Here is a 19,020-nt window from a genome sequence, read left to right as displayed (position 1 = left end):
AGCCTGTGCTCTAGAGCCTGCGCACCTAGAGCCTGTGCTCCGCAACAAGAGAAGCCACCGCAATAAGAAGCCCGCGCACCACAACGAAGAGTAGCCCCTGGAAGAGCGGCCCCGCTCGCCGCAACTAGAGAAAGCCAGAAAGCCCACGTGCAGCAACAAAGACCCCACGCGGCAGAAAAAAAAAAAAAAAAAGTCTCTGCGCTTAAAGAGCTTGTTCTTTTGGGACAACAGGTAATAAAGAAGCCTAGCAACTAAACCAATATGACAATTTCAGTAGGGAAAACCTCTTTGCCAAAATGATATTTGAGCTGAGACCTGATGGGAAATCAGGAGAATGAGTGTTCCAGGCAGAGAAACAGCAGGTGAAAGGCCAATAAGTGGGAAAGACAGGTTGTTTCAGGAACAGAAAGAAGGTCGGTGGCTGGAAAAGGAATTTATGTTCCCATTACAGCGGGTACACGGGTCCCCTGAACACCTTGCCTTTTAGGTTAGGTTTAAGGTTTAAGAAAGCAACTGGAATCCAAGGTGATCTTTCCGGGGGCAGAAACGCTTAAGGGTGTACCTTCTCAGTCCTGTGGCTCTTTTCCCCTGAAGTTATTTGAGCTTTGTGAGGGCAGGGACAGTGTCTGGATTGCTCATTCTGTGTCTCCAGCACCCAGCATTGTGACTGGAAGACAGCAGGTGTTCAATAAATGTTTGCTGGACTGGTGAGAGATGAACATGCAAGTGGAAATCTTTGGGTTGGGGTGCGGGAGCTGAAGGGCCGAGGTGCCTGTACAAGAGTCCTGTATTGGAGGGCCTTACTCTTACGCTATGCTTGACTCTTTCCAAGAAAATTTTCACATACACGTTTTTTGTTTGTTTAAATAATGGGGGGAAAGGGAGAAATGGAATCACCCTAACTAGTAATCTTAAAGGGGCTCGGCTCAAATGGGGCGGGGGTGGGGGGTGCGGGCAGAAGGATGGACAAAATGACCACCGTCGGACAAAGCAAAGTCATGCTCCTAGCTGTGAGTCCATCTGCCCAGATCCAGCTTAGCCTCAGCTCCCCCGCAGAGTTCACTGTTCGTTCTCTGGCAGCTTTGTCAATAAAGTTTTTCTTAAGGGCTTGCAGAAGCCAGAAAGAGGCCATGCTGCCCAGAGTTAGTTCTGGCAACTTCCCGGGAGGGAAAACGAGTTTCGCGAGATTTGGTAGCGGCAGGCCACTGGCCCGCAACTTCCAGCTGGTATCGCGAGATTTGGCAGGCGGAGGAGGAGCTGTCTCGGGCAGCCGCCTCGCAGCTATGGCGGCCGAGCAGGGCCGGCGGCGGTGGCGGCTGCGGCTACGGCCGGAGACGGCAGTGGTGGCGGTAGCGGTAGGTGGCGGGGGTCTGTGACCGGGATCCGCCCCCGGGCCCAGGCACCATGAGCCAAGGCCCCCCCACAGGGGAGAGCAGCGAGCCCGAAGCAAAGGTCCTCCACACTAAGCGGCTTTACCGGTGAGAGGGGCCGGGGCGTGAGTGCAGCCGCCAAGGGAAGTGGGGGGACAGCGAGGGGCGGGGCCTCCCGGGCGGGCGGGCTCGGGTGCCGGGCTGGGGTGCGGGCGAGGGAGGGGGGTGCAATTTTGGAGGGAGCAGAGGGGGCGGGGTCCCGTAACGCGGGATTGAGCCGAAAGAAGAAGGAATTGGGTGGGTGGGAGGTTGGGAGGGAAGCACGTGGAGGGATACCGCCCGCAGTGAGCTTGGGGCGGGCACCGAGCTTTGCGGATTTGGGGTAAGAAGGTGGGAATTGGGGACTGCAGGGGTTGGGAAGGTGAGGGTGGGGTCACAGACAGGAGAAAAACCCGGAAGGGAATGGTGCTTAGAACCCTGTAAGGACTTACAGGGAAGAGCCCTGGACTGAAATCAAGAGAGCCAGTTTCAGCTCCTTGCTTTGCCATTCTCTCACAGTTTAACCTTGGGCCTCAGTTTTCTCATCGTTAAAAGGAGAGATTTGGATTTGATCGGCTTTGAGGTCCCTTATGGCTCTAAGTTTTGGGAATCGGAATGAAAAGAAAGAGGCTGGAAGACGATTTGTGTTGGACTAGAAGGGCGGTGAAGGACTTTGAGTCCAGAATGTTCTTAGGTCATAGGAGCCCATTTCAGGGCACCTGGGGACTCCTGAGTTCTGCCTTCCTTCCAGCCTCATGACTACAGTCTCTTGCCAGGCAACTTCCATTCCTGGTTTCTGATTTCCACAGTGCCACTCACACTCCTCAACATCTTCAGCCTTTCAGCCCTCTGTTGGGAACAGGCCAGTATGAGCTCTTCCCATCCTGAGTGAGCTCCTCCTGCCCCGAGTCGAGGATTGTTTGTGTGGGGCAACTGAAACATGGGCTTTTGAACTGGATCAAAATAGGTTGAAGCATAGAGACCAAATGGAGTTTTCTGCTTTCTAATAGGGAGTAGGGTTTGGGGTTTTCATTCGGCTCAGGCTCTATAGAACCAGAGGTGTTTGCATGAGAAGACCAGCTTCAGAGCCATGGGCCTCCTCTTGACAGTGAAAGAGTCAAGAACATGTTGTCTTTTCCTCCCTTGAGTAAGCATCATGCCTGTTCTGGCTTCCTAAGCCAGAAGGCAGAGGGGAGTATAGGCTGATCCAAAAATAGAAAAGTGATCCAATCTATCAGCCCCTGGGCTCTCACTGTGGGCTGCCCCAAGCAGTCTCCAGGTGGGTGAGCAGTTGGCTGGGATGGCACGTGTGCCTTGTCATGCTGCCCATCGGGTGTCAGTGCTGGCTGTCAGACAGAGCGTGGGCAGTGCTTGCAAGATTCCTTACTTGTCTCCAGCTTTTGGAAATGGCTCTGGTCATCCTTCTAATCATTCACAAATCTTGTTTTTTTTCTCAAGCCACTACCCTCGCAGAACTGACTGACTTAAGCTGATACGTTTGCATGTGTGGCTTACATGTGTGCATGTGGGTATCTCTGCTGGTAATTGTGTGTTGTTGGCTTTGGGCAGGATGGAAATTTGAGGCAGCGGATCTCTTTTTATTATTTATTATAGCAATGTTGATTGGTGGGAAGAACTGGGGGAGGAAGGTCTGATTTCTTGGCCCAAGGTAAATATGTTTTTAGACTATGTAACTGTCATCCGACCTTCAGTAAATTTGGGAAATTCCCACAGTCTGTTTACAGAAATGAAATTCTGAAATGTTTTAAGCCCCTCAGAAAAGGCAGCTGGAAAAAGGATGCTGGAAGGGACACAAGCACCAGTTAATTAGGCCAATTTTAACTGTTTTTTAAAAAACATTTTCCTTTTTTAACACTGTGCTAGGCCTAGGATTACAATAGTGAATGAGACACAAGACTGGTTTTTGTAGTTTTTGTTCTAAAGGAGATTACAATTTAGTGGAGGAGCTTAGGGTCTGGTGGGAAATGTAGAAGAAAGTGCAGAGACCTCTCAGGTTTAAGAGTTTGCAATGAGAACTTCCTTGCGTAGTGGTTACTAACCTTTTTGAATTGAGAATCTAAGGAAAGCTCTGGGGCCTGTCCATAAAAATACATACACACACAGCCTCCTTGCATCTGTGCATGGCACTGAAGGTAAAAGCCCTTTCCTGGGGACTAAGCTGGCATATCACTGATGGCTGCCTGGTGCTGCCCTTGGCATTGAGGGCCAGGATGGCTGAAAGGGCTTGGCTTCCATCTCTAGGCAGCCCAGGAGGTGTTTGGAGAAATGCTGGGCTCTTAAGATTGCTTGTGAGAAGGCCTTGATTACCATCCCACCCACTCAGCTGGGTGTTGGCGGTCACTTCGCCCTGTACAGGACAGCTTTTCGTGGTGTACCACCTGAGCCACCACAAGATGCTAGCCTGCTGTGGCCCACTTTCCCCAGCCCAAGAGCATGTTTCAGTATTCTGAAACAATTTTGGACTGTTTTAGGAATCATCACTCCCTATTTTTTGGTGCTTTTGTGTCCAGAGCTGTGCCTGATTCACCTGTTCTCACAGCTGCTGTCTGTCCTCTGGGTTTTACCCTTCCAGAGATGATACTTACCCAGGCACCTCTTGGCCATCCATTGTAGAGTTTCCTTGAACTTTTCTCTTAGGGTCTGGAATATCTTCCTCAGGATGAAGACTAATATTTTTTGAGTACTTACTGTGTACAAGGCACTGTTACAAGTGCTTTATATATTAGCTAATTTAACCCTCACAAAGTAGATGATGATATTAATCCCATTTTATAGATGAGAGAACTGACACATAAGGAAGTTAGATTTTTTTTAAGGTTTTTTTTTTTTTTTTTTTTTTTTTTTTGGCTGCGTTGGGTCTTAGCTGCGGCACATGGGATCTTCGTTGAGGCAGGCGGCATCTTTCATTGTGGCGTGCGGGCTTCTCTCTAGTTGTGGCTTGTGGGTTTTCTCTCTCTAGTTGTGGTGTGCGAGCTCCAGGGCACATGGGCTCTGTAGTTTGCAGCACGTGGGCTCTCTAGTTGAGGCACGCAGGCTTAGTTGCCCCGCAGCATGTGGGATCTTAGTTCCCCGACCAGGGATCGAACCCATGTCCCCTGCATTGGACGGCAGATTCTTTACCACTGGACCACCAGGGAAGTCCCAGAAGTTAGATTTTGTACCCAGGACCACATAGCTGATAAGAAGTAGAGCTAGGATTTGAACCCAGGCTGTCTGGTTCCAGAGCCTACACTTTATATTAAAGAAACAATTCCTTCAGCAGGATCCAGGAGCCCTTATAACTAAGCAGTTTAGGGACACCCTCCCCGTTTCTCTTACCCCATTATTCCAAAGCAGAATTTTATATTAGGAATGCCTTTCCTTTATGTCAGAGATAATAAGCCTTTGCATAATAATAATTTATTCATTCCACCAATATTTGTTGAATGCCTGCTGTATATATATTATTTCATTTAATCCTCACAACAGCCCTTTGAGGTAACTGCTATTATTTCCACTTTTACGGATGTGGTAACTAAGGCTTAAAGAGGTAGGTAATTTTGCACAAAGTTATAGAGTCAGTAAGACACAGCCAGGTTCAAACCCTAGATGTTTTGCCTGGCATCACAGCCTATGCTCTTTCCATTGAGAGAGTCCCCCTTCCCATATCACCGGGTTTCTCTACCTTGGCACCGTTGACAGCTGGGGCAGGATAGTTAAGGTGGTAGAGACTGTGCCATGTATTGTGGGGTGTCTAGCAGCACACAGTAAATGCCAATAGCAATGCCTCTTCTTCCGCTCCCCCAGGTAGTGACAATCAAAAATGTCTTCAGCATTGCCAGATGTCTCCTGAGGGGACTGCTGTATCAGGATGGAGACTGTGTTCATCTTGTTTTGTACGGAGCTCAATCTGCAGCCATTTAGTTTCCCCACCCCAAATTCTTTAGCTTTTCCTCTAGGATCAGTGTTCCAGCATCATAGGTGGACCATACACATGGCTCAGAGGCTGTTTGCTTATATTTCCCTGCAGGGCTGTGGTGGAGGCCGTGCATCGACTTGACCTCATCCTTTGCAACAAAACCGCTTATCAAGAAGTGTTCAAACCAGAGAACATTAGCCTGAGGAACAAGTAAGCTGAGACTCTAAACTACACATTCTTACAGTTTCTTTATTCCTTTCCACCTGAAGCCCTGTCACATATAGACACGTGTTCCCTTTTATCTCCTGACCTCATGGTACAATAATGGGGTATGACGTCTCTGGCCTTCCTAAGAGGGAGAGGGGATCCCTCACACTCTGCAGCTTCTACATCTAGCACCATTAGAATGGTGTTTGAGCTGGAGGAGTTGGCCATACTGCATAATGAAGGAAGGAAAGAGGAGATACAGAGGCAGAGTAAAAAGGAGAGAAAGGTGCAGGGAAAGAAATGAAGATTATTAAAATTCTTATTGCTCCTGCCTCTGTCTTTTGGGGCTCCCACTGCCTTCCAGGACTGCTGTTGTCTTGGGTCCTACTGACTGACCCTGGATGTCCATTGGGAGGTACAGAGATTTGTCAGTCGGGGTGTTGGCAAATGCCTTCTTGTCCTCAGTTATTGTGTCCCTCACCAAGGGATGGGCAGTCCCTCTCATGCTCTCCTCTACACCATCCCAGGCTGCGTGAGCTCTGCGTCAAGCTTATGTTCCTGCACCCGGTGGACTATGGGAGGAAGGCTGAGGAGCTGCTGTGGAGGAAGGTGTACTACGAAGTTATCCAGCTTATCAAGACTAACAAAAAGGTAAGGGGAGGTCAAGATCTTGGGAAGATGTTTGTCTAAAGAGGGGAAGCTAAGGAAGAAAAGGATAGCTAGGCAAGTAGGCCAGAGTATGGTTGTAGATAGGGAAACCAAGGAAGAGATCGCAGAAAGGGAGGGAGTCATATGGAATTAGGATCAGGGAAGGAGGGGAGCCTGATCCCAGATGGGGAGACCAGAGAAGTAGGTCTAAGAGTATAGGGGTAACTTGTGAGTGAGAGGAGATGTGGATAAAGTTCCAGAGCCAAGAAGATAAGTTTATTTCTTCAGGGAGATGACTATGATTAGGGATGGGGGAGCAGAACTCTGATCTTGTTGCTTAACTAGCCCCTTCCCTTTCCCAATCTCCAGCATATCCACAGCCGGAGCACCTTGGAATGTGCTTACAGGACACACCTGGTCGCTGGTATTGGCTTCTACCAGCATCTCCTTCTTTATATCCAGTCCCACTACCAGCTAGAACTGCAGTGCTGCATCGACTGGACCCATGTCACCGACCCCCTCATAGGTCAGTGAAACCTGAAAGGTGGGCTCAAGGAGCAAGCTCATATACTTCTACTTCTGGCCTTCTTATCCCTCAGGATCCATGTACCTTGTGACCCAGCCAGGCAGAGAGGATTCTAGAAGACCTACAAATGCTTCCTGAAATTGGGATTTATCCAAACAAGCGTATGACTTGGGGTAAAGATCTTAAAGAAAGAGAGAGAGAGACCTCTTCAGTCTGGGGTTGTAGACCAGTGGGGAGTCGGGGAGGGAATGGAATGACCTAGAGCAGGTCTGACACTACAAGATGTTATTAATAGCATTTTTTTTCCTTCCAGTTGAATTTGGCTGGCATTTCTTTTAACTTCAGAGATTCTTTCCTAGTATTTGATGAGAGTATTAAAGTTTTTAGAAATGTTGGGGAAATCATGGACATTCTTTCAAGATAGTGCAAGTCTCTTTTTGGCCTTCTGAGGTACGGGCAGCTACGGTGGTTTTCTCTTCAGCTCAGCTGCCCTTAGAGCGCCTTCCCTCTCCCTCCAACTCCCCTTGCTCTTTATACCCCCTCCCCTCCCCCCCGCCCCGCCCCATGCCCCTTCCCTCACCAGGACAAAGACATTCTGGGTCAGAGGTGGAGGTTGTGTCTGCACCCCTATGTGGCAGCATTCTCTGGTCAGAAGCGAGCACTGTACTTTGTACATTTAAAACCATTTAAGAACAAAACGATGGGGAGTTCCCTGGCAGTCCAGTGGTTAGGACTTGGCACTCTCACTGCTGGGACCCCGGGTTCAGTCCCTGGTTGGGGAACTAAAATCCTGCAAGATGCGGGGCGCAGCCAAGAACAAAACAAAACAAAACAATGTCAATCCAAGGCAACATTTATAGGTGTTATACCAGATTGCCAGAGGGGTCCATAGCTTAAACAAAGATTAAGAACCCTTATTTCAAAGGGTCAGTTCCCCAAACCATTTTAGTTTTTCTCCTTATTGCAACTTCTCATTCAGCCAACTCAGCGATGTCTCTATAAAAAATATTAGGAAGGGCTGCTCAGAATGGGAGCTACACACCCAGGAGGGTGACTGCAAAGTGGAATGGATAGGAGGATGGTTTCTGTAGCCATACCGCCAGTTGAATCCTGGCTCTGTCACTTACCTGCTGTGCAACTTTGATGTCTTTAACTGTAAAATGGAAGTAACAAGAGTAACTACCTCATGTGGTTGCTTTGAGGATTACTTAAGCTGATATTTTAATACACTTAGAACAGTACCTGGCACATGGGAAAACTGCCTGCCAAGTAGCTGAAGCTCTCTGAAGTTACAAGGCTGCCTGGGTGAAGGGAGAAGAGAGAGCCCATGCAATATGCATGGGTGATGGCTCTGGCCATCACCAGTCCTCAGGTCAGGCAAGATGACCTCATTTCCCTCATGGATAGACTCTCCATAGGCTGCCTTCTCTGTGGACCTCCCACCAGGCAGAAGCCAGGAGCATTTACCTTGGCCTCATTCAAATGCCATTCTTCCTGGGCAAGTTTCCCATCTTTATCCAAACCTTTTACCTTTAGGTGGGGAGCTGCTACCCAAGGCACCCACAACTGTACTGACACTTGAGCCTCACCTCTACTTTCTAGAAGCCTTCCTATGATGACCTTTCACATGACCTTCCCCCAGGGAGCTGTCCTAGGTTGAGGACTATAGCCCATCTGTCCTAGTTCCTTTCTGTCCTGTGAATGACTCCTGCCTATGAGTTTCTGTGTGCCTACCTCTGTCTGCCTGTGAGCCTGTGTCTCTGTCTGTGTCCTGGATGGGTGACTTCTCTGCCCCATAAGGCCGTGTTCTAAAACTAGCCCTGGATTCTTTATCTCCTTTCTCCACCTAGGAAAGGTGTTTCCCCTAGGTAGGGACAGAGGAGTGGGCTTATAAGCATCTCTCTCTCTGTCTCCTTCTCAGGATGCAAGAAGCCAGTGTCTGCCTCAGGGAAGGAGATGGATTGGGCACAGATGGCATGCCACCGATGTCTAGTGTACCTGGGGGATTTGTGTAAGAATCCGAACCTTTCATTTTTCTCTGTTTTGGGCTACAGGACAGGATCCAACTGCTCTTGTTGGTACCACCCTTTACGTGACTGGAGAGCAGGAGGCGCAATGTGGCCTCTGATAACTTTTCCCCTCCAGTCTGTTTACAGTGTTTCCTTCTTTTCAACTGTTCGTGCGTGAGTCAAAAAGGATGGTGAATACACAAAGAAGGAAAATGTCTTTGCTTTTTAAGAGAGTTAGGGTGATAACCTGGTTTCAGTGGTGGGTTAGGAAGATTTTAATTTGATGTCTTTCTCCTTTGGGGTTTTCTCTTCATGGATTCCTAGAGGAATTGCAGTTAGACCTCAGGGAGGACTTACCTGCTTGAAATATGTTTCTCAGAATGGAAAAGTACTCTCTTGCTTTATGGCCCCCGTCTCTAGTCCTGATAGACAAAGGTTCTGTCATGAGGCTGCCGGTGTGTGGCTCTCAGATGCATTTTCCTTTATTGATCTGAGGCTCGTCTTCCTGCCCCCATCCCACTCCTGGACCCTTTATAGGCAGGGGGCACAGAGAGAATCAGCTGTTTCACAGTAGATTGACCAAGTGTCATTAGTAATGTCTTCTCTCTAGAACTGAGCAGTTGAATTCCAGAACCAAATATCAGAAGTCTTTTCAAGCATTTATATATGCTGCAGCCCCTTCATTGGGAAGAGATAATCAAGAAGAGCCTCTTTACTTTACAAACACTAAATATTCTTTACATTTTGGACCTACCAGCAAGGAAGAGAGAGTTGAACAATTTGCCCATAGTCATGCAGACTTAAGACTGTGCCAGAGACCCAAGCAGCCTGCCTTCTAGCTCAGGTATCTTCCTCCCGGGCTCTTATTACAGTTCTCCAGAGTAGACTCCCAGATGAGGGGAGGTTTTTCTGAAACACGGAATCATTGTGTTTCTTTTCCTTCTCTCCCTCCTGCAGCACGATATCAGAATGAATTAGCTGGCGTAGACACTGAGCTGCTAGCTGAGAGATTTTACTACCAAGCCCTGTCAGTGGCTCCCCAGATTGGTAAGTGGACTGCCCGCCACTGGGGCCTCCCAACCCAGCAGCATTTTCCAAGAGGAAGACAATGTTGAGATGGCAGGCAGGCCATACTCACTTCCCCCTCGGTCCTTCCCACCCACTCTCAATTCTTTCATACTTCACCTTGGTTCTGCATTCTGCCCCTTGTAACACACACTCAGAAGATGGTGGAAGGAGAAGAGAAATGGGAAAGTCTTGAACTAAGAAGGAAGGAGGCAGAAGAAGAGGGAGAGACAAGATGGCTTCCGTGTCCCTGAGGTTTCTGTAGAAAGAGAAGACCGTACTTCAGCTGCCCCCACGGAGGCACAGTGAGGGAAGGGATAAGGGATAAGGCTCCATTACAGGGAAAGATGGGGATTAGCACGTAGGAAGGAGAACTCAGAGGTGAGAGACTGAGCTGGGATAGAGGAGAGGGCTCCATGGAGTTCAGTCAGCATTGGAAGAGGCACAGCTGCTGCTGAAGGGATGGCAGCCGTCAGTGCTGCAATCCCTGGTGGTCCAGGTGGGCTTAGACTGACAGGAAGTGAGTCTAGAATAGATAACGCCCTGGAGGAGCGCGATTAAGCTGCTGATCACCCGAGACACCAGTGTCGCCTGCAGACCCACTGTTCTCCCCGTGAGTTCTCTGATGCTTAACGTGGGTTGGGCCTTGCAGCTTTCGGTGAGTATTATGGCTACAGACTGTGTGACTTCTCTTTCTCTCCAGGAATGCCCTTCAACCAGCTGGGCACCCTTGCCGGCAGCAAGTACTATAATGTGGAAGCCATGTATTGCTACCTGCGCTGGTACGTATTTGCCAGCTCTTTCCCCAGCCCTACTTTCATGTCTGCACAATTTCCTGCTTTGTCTTCTCTCTTCCCTTTCTCCCTTCTCTAGCTCCTGGGTGAGACAGATAGGAGAATGCTAAGAGTGAGGGGGTCCCTTCTCTCAGGGGCATCCTGGCACAGCCCTGCTGCTTTTCACACAGCCACCTGGACTCGTAGATACTTGGGCAGCTGAAGTAGCTGTCTGCTGTCATGAAAAGTAACAGGATTGCTGCCTTCCTGAAGAAAGAAAGAAATTTGATATAGTTGAGAAAATGTTACCCAAGTAGCCTCTGACAAGAACTTCAGAACTGCAGAGCTTCAGCGTCTTGAGGTGACAGCGTGCGGGGACAAGTTTAGCGGGTGGATCACTGCTTCCCTCACACTTAGCTCTTAGAGTGGAAAACCAGTTTTTCCAGGGCACCCGGAGTTGATTAGGCTTAGGTTACTAAGTCACCATAACCAAATGCACGTGAGACTGACAGGCAAATGAGAATGCCATTGGTTAAGTTTTAGTGAGACGTAAACTGCCAGGAAACTCACTGTTGCCATATAATCAGGGCCAAAGTCTACTCGAGAAGCCAAATCTATCTCAGAAGAAGTTATATAGTGAATTGGGCTTCAAAGCCTAAAGGGAAAAAGGGTGGTCTTCATAGCTTAAATGCTCAGCTACTAAGGTGGAAAGTAAAATAACCTAATTCTGCCTTCCTGGTCAAGGAAACCTGTTTCCTGTATCAACAAATATTTACCCTGTTCCTTTACTAGGTCACTACAGACTGTCCTCCCATCCACTGTATTCATTGTTTTTTTAATTGAAATATCGTTGATTTACAGTGTTGTGTTAATTTCTGCTGTCCAGCCAAGTGATTCAGTTATACATATATATACATTCTCCTTTATATTCTTTTCCATTATGGTTTATCACAGGATACTGAATATAGTTCCCTGTGCTATACAGTAGGACCTTGTTGTTTATCCATTCTATATATATATAATAGTTTGCACCTGCTAACCCCAAACTCCCACTCCATCTCTCCTTCACCCCCACTTCTCCGTTGGCAACCACAAGTCTGTTTTCTATGTCTGTGAGACTGTTTCTGTTTCGTAGATAAGCTCATTTGTGTCATATTTTGGATTCCACATATAGATGATATCATGGTATTTGTCTTTCTCTGTCTGACTTACTTCACTTAGTATGATAATCTCTAGTTCCATCCATGTTGCTACAGACAGCATTATTTCATTCTTTTTTATGGCTGAGTGATATTCCATTGTATATATATATATGTATCACATCTTTATCCATTCATCTGTAAATGGACATTTAGGTTGTTTCCATGTCTTGGCTATTGTAAATAGTGCTACTGTGAACATAGGGGTGCATGTATCTTTTTGAATTATAGTTTTGTCTGGATATATGCCTAGGAGTGGGATTGCTGGATCATATGGCAACTCTATTTTGAGTTTTTTGAGGAACCTCCATATTGTTTTCCATAGCAGCTGCACCAATTTACATTTCCACCGATAGTGTAGGAGGGTTCCCTTTTCTCCACACCCTGTCCAGCCTTTGTTATTTGTGTATTCATTCTTGAATATGATTACCAGGTTTATAACCTCCCGTTGCATCTTTCCCATTCCTTGCGTGCCTTCCAGGGAATGCCCCTCTTACTTGTCCTGGATCCCTCATCACATTCATAATCATGATTTAGGGTGAATCACTTTCAAAGAGAGCCAAGCACATCCAGGTTTGGGAGGTGCCAAATAAGGTCCTCCTCTACTATGCTTAAACAATAATATCTCATGGTTTGTGGGTTAGGCATTTGGCTAGGGCTCAGTTTGGCAGTTCTCCTCCTGTTGGCATTGTCTAGGGTCAGTCAGTGGTATTTGGCTGATTTGGGGGTCTGATATGTCTGGAGGGTTGGTTCATCTGGACCCCTCTCCCTCTCCATGTAGTCTCAGGGCCTCTCCATGTGGTATCTTCCTCAGGGCAGATTGGACTTCTTACATAGTGGCTCAGGGCTCCAATAGCAAATAATGACCCAAGAAACTTGGAAGGAGAGTCTGCCAATCTCTTAAGGCCTGGGCCTGGAAACTGGTGGAGTCACTTCTGCAGTATTCTCTTGGTCAAAGCAGTTGCATAGTCATTGTCTCCCACCCTCACCCCCTGCCAAGATTTAAGGGGAGGTGACACAGAACCCACTTCTCAGTGGAAGGAGTATCCAAAAATTTGTAGCTATATTTAATGCACCACTGATGTGTATTTCTTCTTTTCTATCACTGCTTTTTGTTATTAAAAGGCGTTTCAAAAAACGACATTTTTAAAAAAAGTATAGCATGCTGTTAAGGTCATAGGCTTTGTGGTAAGACAGACTTGGGTTGGAGACTCAGCTCTACTATGTTTTAGCTATGTGACCTTTGTTTTATTGATTGATTGATTGATTGATTGCCGCGTTGGGTCTTCGTTGCCCCGCATGGGCTTTTTTCTAGTTGTGGAGAGCAGGGGCTACTTGTTGTTGCGGTGCACGGGCTTCTTATTGTGGTGGCTTTTCTTGTTGGGGAACACGGGCTCTAGGCACCCGGGCTTCAGTAGTTGCGGCTTGTGGGCTCTAGAGCGCAGGCCCAGTAGTTGTAGCGCACGGGCTTAGTTGCTCCGCGGCATGTGGGATCTTCCCAGACCAGGGCTTGAACCCATGTCCCCTGCATTGGCAGGCGGATTCTTAACCACTGCGCCACCAGGGAAGTCCGTTAGGTGACCTTTGCATTATACTTGATCTCTCAGGCTTTACTTCCTCATCTGTAAATGTGGATAATAATAAGGTACAGTGCCTGCCTGACACGGAGTTGGGTGCTCAGTACATATTTGCATTTGAATGAATATCATGAGGATCAACTGAAGTAGTGTATGTAAATATCCTTGCACATAGTAAATACTTGTTAAATGCTACCTATTAAGTGCTCTGTGCTTTAAGAAAGATGAAGGATAGTGTATTTCAGGGATGGTAACTAAGTTAAGTTTGTAACATTCAGTGAGATTAATTGTCCCATTTCTAGATACAGAGGAGATGGGGACATCATCATTACTCTGATTAATCTGGAAGTTGTATGTGTGTATTTTATTAGGAAAGATAGCTTTCACCCTGAGTACATACATGGAAGGGGAGGCTGGGGGCAGCCTGTATTGACTAGAAACAGTGCTCCCTAAATCCCTGGAAGACTGACATTTCCCCCCTCCACCTCTGCCTCTGCCAAGACTCAGTAGCTCACCTCTGTCTCCTTCAGCATCCAGTCGGAAGTGTCCTTTGAGGGGGCCTATGGGAACCTCAAGCGGCTGTATGACAAGGCAGCCAAGATGTACCACCAGCTGAAGAAGTGCGAGACTCGGAAGCTCTCTCCCAGCAAGAAGCGGTGAGTGGGGCCTGTGGGAAGAGGGGGTCTTTCTGCAGTTGGTGCAGTAGGACCATAGGGACTCTGGAGCTGGTCACCATTTACCTTGGGCTCCTCTCATTTCAGATGCAAAGACATCAAGAGGTTGCTGGTGAACTTTATGTATCTGCAAAGCCTCCTGCAGCCCAAAAGCAGGTGAGTGGAAGAGAGTGAGCAAGAACTGTGTCCTGTGAGCCCCATCCACGATGGCTTCTTTCTGGCAGGGGACTTGAAGAGGAGGGAGTGGGCTGGTGAATTCTGCCTTTCGATTGGAAATTCTTTAGCTGGTTAGTCCTTTCTTGGCATCCCTCACTGTCTCACCCTAGGTTCTGTGCCCGTTCTCTGGGTGGCTTACCCTCTGGCACAGTGGGTGCTTACTAGATGTTGAAGGAGTGGCCTAATGGGAAGCCTACCCACATCCCTTCCACTGCGTGTCTGCCCTTCCCATGTTACTCTGTCTGCTTTGGAGACTAGCAAGCACTGATTCCCCCTGCTCCTCTTTCTGAAGTCTCCCCTGAGGATCCTGCGGTCTTTTCTCTGAATCCTGTATTCCCAACTCTTTTTGCCTGCCCCAGCCCCCATCACTGACCTCCCCTGTTATCCTGCCCTTCCATAGCTCTGTGGACTCAGAGCTGACATCACTTTGCCAGTCAGTCCTGGAGGACTTCAACCTCTGTCTCTTCTACCTGCCCTCCTCACCCAACCTCAGCCTGGCCAGTGAGGATGAGGAGGAGTATGAGAGTGGATATGCTTTCCTCCCGGACCTTCTCATCTTTCAAATGGTCATCATCTGCCTTATGGGTGTGCACAGCTTGAAGAGAGCAGGTAACTCTCCCTCTGTCCCTCATTTCTCCCCGACTGGCTTCTGGGATCCTCACTACCCTTTTCTGCAGCTCCTTATCCACAAACTTGCTTCCACAAGCAGTCCCTTCACTACCTGTGTCGCTGCCTGGCTGTGGGAGATAGGGGCAAGGAACCCTGCCCTAAAGAAGCTCCTAGTGAATGAACAAAGGCAACAGCGTATTCCCACCCCCTCCGCCCTCCTGCACCCACAAACACGCGTACCGTTGGCCAGGACCCAGGCAGACACAGTGGTTGAGATGCTTAGCTGATGATCCAGACGGAATTCAGACTTGCTGGGGGTGGGGGCAGTTAGGCAGTTCTGGAAACCTTTCTGCCGGAGGTGTATGTAGAGCAAAGTTGGATGGAAGGGAGGGAGAGGCAGGGCTGGGTGCAAAGATGCTTGGGGCATATGGGGAGACGCCTGCGTGAAGGCATCAAAGCCAGGGAGGATGAGATGGGACAAGAGCATCCATGAGCTTACATGAGGAGGCAGGATGAGCTGGCACATTCCACATTACAGGATGAGAGTGAAGAGACCTGAGAAGTCTTTTTTTACCTTAGAGGAAGTTTTCAGAGGTAGTTGGATCCTTGGAAGGGTTGAGAACAGGTGAGATGAGGTTGAAATTAGTGGAGCCTAGTCCTCTTCAGGGCCCTGGGCCCCTAATGCTGGCTTTCCTGGTTTTAGGATCCAAGCAGTACAGTGCAGCCATTGCCTTCACCCTGGCCCTCTTCTCCCACCTTGTCAATCATGTCAACATACGGCTGCAAGCTGAGCTGGAAGAGGGCGAGAATCCCGTCCCGGCATTCCAGAGTGATGGCACAGGTGCAGGCATGGGGGAGGTTGTGACTGTAGAAAGGTTAGCATGGGGTGTGGGGATCGTGGCAGGGGAGGTGCTGTCAAAGAGCACCTGCCAGTGTCCTCGTTCCGGTTTGTCCCTAGGCTCCAACTGACCATCCTCTTTCCACAGATGAACCAGAGTCCAAGGAACCCTTGGAGAAGGCGGAGGAGCCGGGTCCTGAGCCTCCTCCTGCAGTATCTCAAGATGGCGAGGTCAGAAAGAGCCGGAAGTTCTCCCGCCTCTCTTGCCTCCGCCGCCGGCGCCACCCACCCAAAGCTGGTGATGACAGTGACCTGAGTGAAGGCTTTGACTCAGACTCGAGCCATGACTCAGCCCGGGCCAGTGAGGGCTCAGACAGTGGCTCCGACAAGAGCCTTGAAGGTGGGGGAACGGCCTTTGATGCCGAGACAGATTCAGAAATGAACAGCCAAGAGTCCCGATCAGACCTGGAAGATATGGAGGACGAGGAAGGGACACGGTCCCCAGCCCTGGAGCCACCTCGGGCCAGGTCAGAGGCTCCTGAATCCCTCAACGGCCCACTGGGCCCCAGTGAGGCCAGCATTGCCAGCAATCTACAAGCCATGTCCACCCAGATGTTCCAGACTAAACGCTGCTTCCGACTGGCTCCCACCTTCAGCAACCTGCTCCTCCAGCCCACCACCGAAGCTCCCACCTTGGCCAGCTGCAGGCCCTGTGTCAATGGGGATGTGGACAAGCCCTCAGAGCCAGGTACTTGGGCCTCTCTTCATCATCTTGCTCTGGTCCTCACCTCCATACCATCGGCACTCATCTGAGAGAGACCACTTTTTTCTCTGTTTGTGTACCTCTCATCCCCACCCTCACTGCCTGGCTTTTGGCTGCTGCCTATAGTGTGGCCTGGAGTTTTTTCCTCGGAATCCCCTCTGCTGCTCACTTTCTTATTCTCAGCTCCCAGCTGATTTCATGGTCTTGTTCTCCTCCCACTCCCACCTTTGCCCCGTGGGTTTGAGGCTTTTCTCCCTACACAGCACTGCAGCTGTAACTCCCTCCCGTGCCATCCCAGGTCCTACCAGGGCTCCTGGAAGCTAGAAAAACCAGCACCCACCAGGGCAGGTGGATTAGAATGAGACTGTTTTCCTGAGGGTCTTCCCCTGAGGTGCAAAGGGAGCACCTGCTCAGCAGCAGCAGTGAGCATTTGCGGCATCTACTCTATGCCAAGCACTAGGTTGGATTTTTTGGGGGTCTTATCTAATTTTCACTGCAGTCTCGTGGTGGAAGGGTTATCATCCCTATTCTAAATTCTGTTCTTTACCTCCAAGCTTCTGTGCACAGTGCTTCTTTGGTCTGGAACATACTTTTCCTCTCTTGCCCCGAGCCTATTGCTTGGCTAATTCTCACTCTAGATTTTAGCTTGAAAGTCACTTGGTCTGGGATTCCTCCAAGGGTAGGCTTCTTGTGGGCTCCTGTAGACTCTGCACCTTGGCAACTTCCAGCCTTTTCCCACTCAGGTGACATTGTCCGTTGATTTGTCTGTCCGTCCCCTGCAATACCATGAGCCTCTTGAGGGCAGGGCAGTCCATGTTCTGTCTATCGCTGTATCCTCATTACCTAACACAGTGCTTGGCACATGGTTGGAACTTAGAATGAATAAAAGAAATGAGGAAGCTGATGCTCAGAGTTGGAGTGTGAACTACTTAGTGTTCTAACCTGCAGACTTGAAGAGCTAGGAGTTGGAAGTAGTTCTTTTAATTCTGTACCCCTTTTCTCCCCACCTGTAGCTCACTTCTGACTGTCAGCCCTGCCTTTTGCACAGTATAGGCACATCATAAATATCAGTTGAGTGAGTAGCTGTAGACCTCACAAATTAGCTCGTATTTTTATTTATTTATTTATTTATTTATTTACTTACTTACTTACTTACTTACTTACTTACTTACTTACTTATTTATTTATTTATTTATGGCTGCATTGGGTCTTCGTTGCTGTGCACGGGCTTTCTCTAGCTGCAGCGAGCAGGGGCTACTCTTTCGTTGTATTGCGTGAGCTTCTTATTGCAGTGGCTTCCCTTGCTGCAGAGCACGGGCTCTAGGGCACGCGGGCTTCAGTAGTTGGGGCACGTGGGCTCTAGAGTGCAGGCTCAGTAGTTGTGGCGCATGGGCTTTGTTGCTCCGCGGCATGTGGATCTTCCTGGACCAGGGATCGAACCCATGTCCCCTGCATTGGCAGGCAGATTCTTAACCACTGCACCACCAGGGAAGCCCCTTAGCTCGAATTTTAAAAGGCACTAGGCTCTTGGCTTAAAAGCAACCAGTTAGTGGGCCTAGAAAAGTTAGGCAGGAGCCTGATTCCTCTCTTCTCACATCAGAATTCTTCAGAAGAGTCCAAGCAGGTTGGGGCATGCTCCCCCCACAGAGCTGAAGCCTGTTGCCATGTGCCTACTAGTCGCTCATCCTGGTTCTCTGTCACCCACCCCCAGCCTCTGAAGAGGGCTCTGAGTCGGAGGGAAGTGAGTCTAGTGGGCGCTCCTGTCGGAATGAGCGCAGCATCCAGGAGAAGCTGCAAGTCCTGCTGGCCGAAGGCCTGCTTCCTGCTGTGAAAGTCTTCCTGGACTGGCTACGGACTAACCCCGACCTCATCATTGTGTGTGCGCAGGTGTGTCACTCCACTCCCACTGCTCTCTGTCAGGTCCCAAGGTGTTAGGGGAGGGCGCCAGGCAGGATGGGGTGTGGGAATCCCCTCAGGTGGGCTGGTCAAGACAAAAGTGATTGTCAAGCACCTGCTCTGTGCTGGCTCCTTATGCTTTTTACGGGTCAAGGATTAGGCATGACCTTTGTCCTCAAAGAGTCTGTGGCCTGGGCTGGGGTACAAATTTTGTGGACTGGGAAAATGAGAGCACTGCTTATTCTGCTTTGTGTCCCCAGTGCCAGGCATAATGCCTGCCATTATGAGTAATGTCTATGACAGTATGTGTTCAAGGGCTAACCTTGATAGGTGAACACCAGAGTCCAGAGAAAGGAGAGAGCACTGAGTAGTGACAAGAGAGATGAGACTGGGAAGTGACAGGATATTCAGACAACGTGCAGGTGTTGTGAGCAGGGAAACGGCTTAAAGAGAGTCCTGTAGCTGGAGCGAGTGGTGTCAGAGGCGGGCTGCCATGGAGACTGGCTGGCGTGATTGTGACCTTTTCCTTCCTTTCTCAGGTTCAGAGTCTTAATCTTGAGCCTCCGGTGCCCTGAGGCTTTTCTTCAGTGTTGCTTTATTCCAGTAGCACACCTGCCTGCTGTGGAAGACCCTTTTCCCTGCAGGTCGCCCTCTTCCCTAGATGAGGGAGTTTAGGTCAGGGCCAGGCACAA

At 49.1% G+C, this 19,020-nt stretch overlaps 1 protein-coding gene across 1 annotated transcript in view; it reads left to right on the top strand.

The window, feature by feature from the left end:
• The first annotated feature begins 1,245 nt into the window (after positions 1–1,245).
• SMG5 (SMG5 nonsense mediated mRNA decay factor) overlaps positions 1,246–19,020 on the top strand; it is a 27,943-nt gene continuing 10,168 nt past the window's right edge. Inside the window, exons 1-13 of the mRNA XM_060090731.1 lie at positions 1,246–1,478; positions 5,440–5,538; positions 6,063–6,186; positions 6,553–6,709; positions 8,631–8,720; positions 9,676–9,765; positions 10,487–10,565; positions 13,863–13,988; positions 14,094–14,162; positions 14,623–14,831; positions 15,535–15,672; positions 15,818–16,417; positions 18,144–18,319. Coding sequence (XP_059946714.1) covers positions 1,405–1,478; positions 5,440–5,538; positions 6,063–6,186; positions 6,553–6,709; positions 8,631–8,720; positions 9,676–9,765; positions 10,487–10,565; positions 13,863–13,988; positions 14,094–14,162; positions 14,623–14,831; positions 15,535–15,672; positions 15,818–16,417; positions 18,144–18,319 — 2,031 coding nt within the window. The 5' untranslated portion in view covers positions 1,246–1,404. The remainder of the gene's footprint in view (positions 1,479–5,439; positions 5,539–6,062; positions 6,187–6,552; positions 6,710–8,630; positions 8,721–9,675; positions 9,766–10,486; positions 10,566–13,862; positions 13,989–14,093; positions 14,163–14,622; positions 14,832–15,534; positions 15,673–15,817; positions 16,418–18,143; positions 18,320–19,020) is intronic.

The sequence above is a fragment of the Mesoplodon densirostris genome, chromosome 2 (genome assembly GCF_025265405.1).
Source record: "Mesoplodon densirostris isolate mMesDen1 chromosome 2, mMesDen1 primary haplotype, whole genome shotgun sequence".
Classification (NCBI taxonomy): domain Eukaryota; kingdom Metazoa; phylum Chordata; class Mammalia; order Artiodactyla; family Ziphiidae; genus Mesoplodon; species Mesoplodon densirostris.
Note: the sequence above shows the minus strand (reverse complement) of the source record. Positions and strands in the feature narration are given on the sequence as shown.